Consider the following 9,235-nt stretch of genomic DNA (forward strand, 5'->3'; position numbering starts at 1 on the left):
TTATTATTATTGTGTTGTATTTTTTACAGAAACCCACCGTTTTCGTATCAGGCTTTCACCTTTTTACATACTATTGTTTGTTTGTTGTAAAATTAGTGTAACTCAAATAATTTCTGTTGTTTTTCAGTTTCAGAAAATAATTTTTACAGATCATGGAAATTCTAAAGTTCTTCTGTTTGTCTGCAATATTTTGTAAGTCTTTGTCGTTCTTTTTCTTTATAATTCACTCTTATTTCTTTATTGCCCACAAGGGGCTAAACATAGAGGGGACAAACAAGGACAGACAAAGGGATTAAGTTGATTAAATCGACCCCGGTGCGTAACTGGTACTTATTTAATCGACCCCCGAAAGGATGAAAGGCAAAGTCGACCTTGGCAGAATTTGAACTCAGCCAATGAAATAGTCATGTAGTAACGCCTTACAGTCATTTTCCTGAAAGTCACGAGGAAACAAATCCAACTCTTGTGAATTTTCCAAAACTATTCCTCACCCTCAGAATGAATTTTTCCTCTAAAAATTGAGATGTAATCAATCTGTACCATCTAGGGCATATTTGTAGAAAATTTCTTTAAGAAAATATCCATTTTTCAGGCACTTGTGAGTAAGCAAAATCAAGTAGGGCACACTTGTGTAGGTATGCCACTTCACTTAGAAACAAGGAATGTATAGTGACAGGAAGGGTTTCTGGCTGTAGAAGAGAAAAGACAGTCTTTGTGACATGCAAGATGAAATGGTAAATGTTAAAACAATGGCAGACATCAGCATTGTGATACAATCGCCATTCTATTGTGATCATAACCGTATTGACTCGTAGCATAGTCTTGTCAGTTTATATATATTTTTTATTGTTAATACAAAAGATGTTCATGAAATACAAGATTCAATCTTCTTGTGTATTACAGGTGTAGAACATCTTCATCAGAAATTCAATATTTAGGCTTATGTTTCACATCAATGCAGATTCATGTTGCTGTGTTTCATTCTTCATCCATCTCACCAGGTGTGAGAGGGTGGATGTGGCCAGTTTGAACATAAAACAATAATATTTGGGCCACATATGGCTTGGTTAACCCTTTGGCAATAAAATTACTGTCTAATGTACTGTTCATTTATTCACATTGTTTTGAATTCTATCATCTGAAAATCAAAAACTTTGTTTTCATCTTTTACAGGTTTGACAAGTGCAAAAGTTTATATCACCAAAAGTGGTAAATAGATTCACAAACCATTTTTTCTCCTTTTAAACTAGACACTATCTTTTCAGTTCTGTCTTCTAATTCTTTCTCTTAACTCAGCTTTTTTAGTCACTGTTTTACTTTTTGGTTTCTTAAAATGTTTTTATTTTGACCATTGAGAAAGGCTAAAGAGCCAGAAATACACATTGGGGAAGCACTAGAGCAGGGGGTTTCAACCGGGGTCATACACCCATGTCTGATAAAATCATGTCCCAGTAAACATAAATCTCATTAAATTAAAACTTGTTAGGCTAAATGTAATAAGATGTTTAACTTATTTTGATAATCTATTTTGCACATTTTACCTCTTAATTTCCATGACAAAAATATTAACCCTTTAGCATTCAAATTACTCAGTCAAATGTAATGCTTATTTATTCACAATGTTTTGAATGAATCACACATTATCTCAGCTTTGAGATTTCAATGATGTGATGCTTTATTTCCAGAATGACATTGTAGGTTAGATGGGAGAGGTCAGATATGGCTAGTTTGAACATCAGACAAGTAGAGTATTTGGGTCTGATATCGTTAGTTTAAATGCTAAAGGGTTACATTTGGATGTGAGATGAAGGCATGGCTGTGATTAGGAACTTTTATTTCCAAGCGTATAATTTAAGGTCCAGTCCCCCTGTATGGCACCTTGTTTAAGTGTCCTCCACTATAGCCCCAGGCCAACAAAAGCCTTGTGAGTGGATTAGGTAGATAGGAGCTAAAAGGAGCCCATTGTGTGATGTGTGTATATATGGGATATTATAGCCTTGTTTGGAAACAGATGGAGGTTAGTGACAGGAAGAGTATCCTACTGTTGAGAATGAAAACTCTTATCCACGAAACATGGAACAGTGGGCATCATAATGATGCTGATTTTCTGTCTTGATGAATTTTTAGTTGAATGAATTGACCCCAGTACTTATTCTACTGGTCTCTTTTGCTGAACCACTAAGTTACTGGGACATAGACACACCAACACTAGTTGGCAAGTGGTGGCGGAGAACAAACACACATATAAATAAACAACAGGCTTCTTTCAGTTTCCATCAACCAAATCCACACACAAGGTTTTGGCTCATCTGAGGCTGTAGTAGAAGACACTTTCCCAAGGTACTGTGTAGTGGGACTGAACCCAGAACCATGTGATTGGGAAGCAAATTTCTTATCTGATTTCTTTATTTCAGGAAATGTTGTGCTCAATGGAAATGTCACTCTTATGATAACAATACCAAATATGAGACGACCAGTGGTTTGGAGGTGTCACAATTATAAATATGAATGTGACAGGACGTGTGCTAACGGCACTAACTATAAAGTTACGCAGAGTGGAAATCATTCCACTCTGTGGATTCGAAATGTGACAAAGGAATGTTTGACTTGGAGATTCGACGATGACAACCTTCAAGGTGGAACAATTCATTTGAAGATAAACAGTAAGGAAATGATTCATAATAATAATAATAATAATAATAATAATAATTCCTTTATTGGCCATTGAGGGTTGAGACAGTGGAAAATATTTAGGATGGTACAGTGTAGGTTTTAGCATGTAAAAAGTCATAAAATAAATGAAAGGAAGTCAAAAAAAGTAAATTCCCCAATAGAGGTGTGTACCTCTCCAATTTACAGGTACACACTGAGAGAAGGCCCATTCACTCAAGCAATGCTCACCTATCAACAAACTGCTTGGAAGGCGGCACTTCCCTCTCCACCCATACCTATAATGGTGATACTTAAAAAAGTTAAATTAAATTTTTTTAAGAATTGAACATACAAATTTCCCAATAAGTAAGTGGTCATATTATTTATATCCTACATCAAACTACAGTACCTTTGATTTGGCTGCCATCATTGAAAGATTGAAAATACTTCTCAAATTTTATGCACTATCTTCTATAAGTATTTAATTTTGTTCACATTCTTTTTCATGATGCGTTTGGTGTAGACACCGATCAAGTCTACAGTCAAACACTTACAAAGCTCAATTCAGTTCAATTTAAAAGCATAGATAAGCTATGCATTGTAAGCCACACCATGATTTGCAAAATAATTTATCTTACGTTATGCTTCACCCCTGATATGCCTTTTTCTTTTACTCATATTAAAATTGCTGCCTCTAGGGCAGCGGACTTGCGGTCATAGGATCGCGGTTTCGATTCTTCTGAAGAGGAACATATAATCTTTTAGATATAGTAATCTAGGATACTGATGTGTGTTGACCCTTTTGTTATTAGATTTTTGTTGAAATACACTGCCTTTGTTTCAATTAATCTTTAAATAAAGAATTTAGTAAAATAACTTCATCACTTCTAAGTTGCTGTTTGGAACATAAATTACTATGAAATTTTGATGGAAGCTTTAAATTTAGATCATTTTAAACCTATTGTTACTTTATTTCTGTGGAAATACACTGGCTTTGTTTCAATTAATTTTGAAAATATAAAATAATTTAGTAAAATAATTTTGTCATCATTAAACTGGTTTTTCGAACATAAATTAACAGGAAATTTTGATGGAAGGTTTCAATTTGGATCATTTAAAAAAAAAAGAGGGCTTTGCACCATCGAAACAAGGGCAGTCTTGAGCAAGTTGGAATGCAAAGGGTATATAAATGATATGTTTTATTGTTGATCTTTGTATGTGATACAACACCAATATCTGTGGCATATGATGATATCACACTGAAATCTTTTGCAGATGGTGGAACCAGCAGCCTCAGAACCAGCTTCATCTTTGTCATTGGGATTATAATTGCTGTCATCATTTAAACAGTTTAAGAAATACCAGTAATAATCTCAGGTGCTAGAAGGACACTTTTTGATATTTAATCTTTTATCTTTAATCAGTTTCAGTCATTTTGCTGAGGCCATGCTAGAGCATTGTCTTGAAGGGTTTTTAGTTGAACAAACTGAAACCTGGGCCTTTTTTTTTCTAAGCCTAGAACTTATTCCATTGGTCTCTTAGGCTAAACCACTTAGTGATGGGGACACAAACACACCATCACCAATTGTTAAGCGGTGATGGGGGATAAATACAGACGCGCAACCAACGTCTTTCAGTTTCCATCTCTCAAATTCACTCAAAAGGTTTTGGTTGGCCCAAGGCTATAGTAGAAGACACTTGCCCAATGTGGGACTGAACCCGGAACCATGTGGTTGGGAAGCAAGCTTGATTTGTTCGCCTAAAGGCAGTGTTCCAGTATTGCCGCAGTCAAATGACTGAAACAAGTAACATATTTTTAATTTCATTTATGTCTCCCCTCTCTTTCAATAAAGTCTCTTTCTTTATCCGTAGTCTCTCATTTCTCTCTCTCTCTCTTTCTACACAAAAATGAAATGTATTAGTTACCCCATTGGCACCAAAACTTCCAAAGGGAAACTGTATTTTTTTTTTCCTCTAATTCACTTGATACCATCTATTCTGCAATTTGGGATTAAAATATCCAGTGATGTAAAATATATATAGCAGCATCATGCAGGCATAGCGTGGATTTGAACCTCAATCGCCAAATTTCACTTAACAGTTCAACAGAAATTTTCTCATGGTAAAACAATAGTTTTTCTGTGAGTGACAGCAGTTACATTTGCCAGATGCTTTTTGCTAAGCAGAATATCATTGCCACTTGGCCCTTCTAACCTCTTCTATATAACTTAAAGTGAAAGTGACAAGACAATAGACTTCTCAAACTACTCACTGTTTGGATAACAGTATGCCTCTCTTTCTCGCTATATTGTGATAGTTATAAATACTAAAACACCGTAGGAAGAAAGGGAGTTGGCAAAAACGAGATGATGCAGAAGGCGACCACAGGCAGAATCCAGTTAGTGACAACCGTGTTTGGCTTAACAAATTGTAACAACCATGGAAGTAACCAACACGGAAGTTGTCTTGTCCCATATTCTCCTCACCGCTGTTTCATTGACAAGAACAATAAAGGTATCTTTCTATCAACTTCCTACACTTACATTCATTCTATCTTCCACTGACCCCTTTTTTAGCATCTAGTAGGAGGCTAACATAAAAACAGCAACAACATACAAAAAAAAAAAAAACTCTCTCTGTAGTTTATATATTATACACCTGCCCGTTGCGGTATGGCATATCTTAAAGTAATGAGAAATAAATCTGGAGTCAACATTAACTTTGTCCACTGTTCTTCTTATTTCACATCTTACAACATGCCGTTACAATTACATTAACCAGCCTGACTGACCTTCATACGGGTGACATGTAAAAGCACCCACTACACTCTCTGAGTGGTTAGTGTTAGGAAGGGCATCCAGCTGTAGAAACTCTGCCAAATCAGATTGGAGCCTGGTGTAGCCACCTTGTCCACCAGTCCTCAGTCAAATCGTCCAACCCATGCTAGCATCGAAAGCGGACATTAAACGACGATGATGATGATGATGATGATTACAATTGGTGACCTTCGACTACAATGAATAATTATGTCATTACAGATATTTTGTTTTAGTATTATACTTGTTGCACACACAAATATTTCTTTAGAAGAATTTATTATTCTTCATGTCTTCTGCCCTGACTTTGTTACCACTAAGCTTTAGTATTGTCACTGACGGCTTCAGTGTGGTTGTTGAGTGTATTCGGGCTTGTGTTAGGAGACTTTTCAAAGATTTGGGCTGTCTCTTACTTTTTATAATTGTGTGCGTTTGGAGGGTTAAATTCATATATATATATATGACCACTTTACTGAGTGTACTGGGTACATTTTATGTAGGCATGAAAGCAACAATGAAAGATCACTGGAATGCTTTGTCTCTCATATAAATGCTCGTGTGAGTAGTTAAGCTGTTTGTAATGAGCAAATTATCTGTCACATGTCACAATGATATGGCTTCTCTCTTGTATGAAAACATTTGAGACTAGTTAAAGTGCTAATCTTGGAAAATGATTTACCACAGGTATTACAGTGATATGACTTCTGTATGAAATTGTTTGTGCCTAGTCAACAGATTATTTTGAGAAAATGATTTACCACAGATATCACAATGATATGGCTCCTCACCTGTATGTGTACGTTTGTGAACATTTAAGTTACCAACTCCAGAGAAGGATTTACCACAGATATCACAGTGATATGGCTTCTCTCCTGTATGAATACGCTTGTGAGTAGTTACGTTACTAGTTTCAGAGAAGGATTTACCACAGATATCACAATGATATGGCTTCTCTCCTGTATGAATGCGTTTGTGACGAATCAAGGTATTATTTTGAGAAAACGATTTACTACAGATATCACATTGATATGGCTTTTCTCCGGTATGACTGCGTTTGTGAATAGTTACGTGACCATTTTCAGAGAATGATTTACCACAGATATCACAGTGATATGGCTTCTCTACTGTATGAACACGCTTGTGAGTAGTCACGGTACTAGCTTCAGAGAAGGATTTACCACAGATATCACAATGATACAGCTTCTCTTTGGTATGAACATACTTGTACTTAGTTAAGTTACCAGTTTCAGGGAAGGATTTACCACAGAAAACACACTGATATGGCTTCTCTCCTGTATGAACACGCTTGTGCTTAGTTAAGTTACCAGTTTCAGAGAAAGATTTACCACAGATATTACAGTAATATGGCTTCTCTCCTGTATGAACACGCTTGTGCTTAGTTAAATTACCAGTTTCAGAGAAGGATTTACCACAGATATCACAATGATATGGATTCTCTCCTGTATGAATACGTTTGTGACTAGTTAAGATACTATGTCTAGAGAATGATTTACCACAGATATCACAATGATATGGCTTCTCTCCTGTGTGGATGCGTTTGTGATCAGTCAAGTGATAATTTCGAGAGAAGGATTTACCACAGATATCACAGTGATATGGCTTCACGCCTGAATGAATGTATTTGTGAACAGTTAAGTTGTGTCCATAAGAGAACGACTTACCACAGATATCACAATGATATGGCTTCTCTCCTGTGTGAACACGTTGGTGAATGACTAAGTCAGCTTTCCGAGAGAATAATTTACCACAGGTATCACAATCATATGATATTTTGCCCTTTTCATTCTTTTCCTCATCAGGAAAATCCATTTCTTCAGACTCTTTTTTTATATTCATCTTCACTCCAATATAATTCATTTTCCATATTGTTCCTTTCTCTCGTCACAGTACACAAATGTTTTCCTTCCTTTTGTATATTGCTCTTAACAAATATTTCTACTGATCTATACGTGTTATGTATAACATCTTTGCTCAGTCTTTAAGATGTTCAATACTAATGATGTAGTTTATATAAAAATTCTGTGATGCAGATATCATCTGACAATCTGAAACAAAAGAGAAACAACAGTGTCAAACGTACGAGATAATTACAAATTAGAGAGGTTAAAACCAAGGAAGTTTTACAACATTTTCATATAGACATGACCATAAAGGTGCAGGCACGGTTGTGTGGTAAGAATTTTGCTTACCAACCACATGGTTCTGGGTTCAGTCCCAGAGTGGCCAATCAAAGCCTTGGGTGGAGGATTTGTTAGGTGGAAACTGAAAGAAGCCTGACATATACCAAATACCAAAATGTATTCTAGTCAAAATAAGCAAAACAGAAATTAAAATATGAGGTACCTTTCATTAAATCCAAATTCAATCGTTTAAACAGGAGTGCTCTCCCTTTGTTTACTTTCAATTTACAAAGAAGGCGCGTCATAAAAAGGCTTTTTTTCTAATTCCTTTTCTTCTAACAGTTTCTTTGAGGAGAAGAAAGACAAATATTGAATTTCTCAAACTAATTATTCAAACTACCCTAGAAAGAATTTAGGTAAATGACTTAAGGTCATGATGAGGAATAACAGAAAATACCGTATCTATTTCATGAGCGTGACAATAATCCAACTCTACAAGACATGCAGAATTGTCAGTGCCAAAGCCTCCTGCAGCAGCTAAAAGGTTACTGAAAAATATCAGAAATCCTAGGGGTTTTATAAGCCACTTTAGATATTTCTAGAAGCGTCCAGAAATTAAATTTCAGAACAATTTTGATGGAAAACTTGGATGGCTTCGGCTAATAACTTATTAAGGTTAACAATTATTAAACCAATGAAAAGAAACTTTTCGAATTGTCTTCGTCTAAATTTGTATTTTAGCACCAAAAGAAAATTTTCACAGAACAACTCCAGTTGATTTGAAAACATATCTGCTACAAAACTATTGTAGTACAAAATCTTGAATATCCTAAGATTTCTGATTATAAAAGGTTTGTACAAAGAGAAAACGAACTTCAAAAGAAGAATAAGCTGGAATTATTACTTTACTCACAATTTAATCTCAATCGTTATCTTCGAAAGAGTCCTTTACCCTACAGTTTTGATTCAAAAGTAGAGATTCATCAAGGAAGTCTGCTAATTGCTGACAAGAAATGAAAGAACATCTGACATCAGAAATAACAGTGATCCTATGGTAATGGAGAATTTATAAAACATGCATTGGTTTGCTTTTCAAATACCGAAACGAAATTATAGTATTGTCCCAAAATTAATGGCAATTATATATTTATTTAAAGCAAAAATGAATTTCATTTCCATAATTAGTATATAAACTTATCTCAATCCGCTAAATTTGAAATCGATAGTGTAGCGACGCAAGTCATAAATAAACTTTATTGGCAGCAAACATGACCATTACATCATAGAGTACTAAGAACCGTATTTCGTGAAAAATTTCTCTTTGAAGAAAGTTTAGAATTCTAATATGGGCAGAAATTTTAACCGACGGGGGAAAGACTTCCGCTCCCACCTTCTCTCCCAAATTTATTTATTTTGTAATTTTTTTTGACAAAAATCCCCGTTTTCGGATACGGAGATTCCGGAAAATTGCCAAAACTGGGCATTTGTGAAATTTCCCCCTAATTTCTTCAATTTTGACTTTTTTCCCCAACACGAAGCCTAACCTTGAAACCGTAACCATAAGTATAGAAATGTTTTGAAATTTTTGTCCGAATCATGGTGTCCATATTTTTCCGCATATTTAGA

At 35.3% G+C, this 9,235-nt stretch overlaps 2 protein-coding genes across 5 annotated transcripts in view; one reads left to right on the plus strand and one right to left on the minus strand.

Moving 5' to 3' along the window:
- Nucleotides 1-4,523, plus strand: part of LOC106883299 (uncharacterized) — an 11,640-nt gene extending 7,117 nt beyond the window's left edge. For 3 of the 4 annotated variants that reach the window (XM_052977998.1, XM_052977997.1, XM_052977999.1), the window contains exons 4-5: nt 2,415-2,663; nt 3,928-4,523. In XM_052977998.1, coding sequence (XP_052833958.1) covers nt 2,415-2,663; nt 3,928-3,998 — 320 coding nt within the window. In that variant the 3' untranslated portion in view covers nt 3,999-4,523. Of the gene's footprint in view, nt 1-79; nt 193-1,173; nt 1,210-2,414; nt 2,664-3,927 lie in introns of those variants that run through there. The other variant, XM_014934259.2, reaches the window with a different exon arrangement.
- LOC106883298 (zinc finger protein 726) lies at nt 2,695-8,916 on the minus strand. The gene is made up of 2 exons (XM_052977981.1): nt 8,523-8,916; nt 2,695-7,534 (listed from the first exon to the last, which is right to left on the minus strand). The coding sequence occupies exon 2, from the start codon at nt 7,344-7,346 to the stop codon at nt 6,156-6,158; it is 1,191 nt and encodes a 396-aa protein (XP_052833941.1). The 5' UTR covers nt 7,347-7,534; nt 8,523-8,916; the 3' UTR covers nt 2,695-6,155.
- Between the last annotated feature and the right edge of the window lie 319 nt (nt 8,917-9,235).

The sequence above is a fragment of the Octopus bimaculoides genome, chromosome 29 (assembly GCF_001194135.2).
Source record: "Octopus bimaculoides isolate UCB-OBI-ISO-001 chromosome 29, ASM119413v2, whole genome shotgun sequence".
NCBI lineage: Eukaryota > Metazoa > Mollusca > Cephalopoda > Octopoda > Octopodidae > Octopus > Octopus bimaculoides.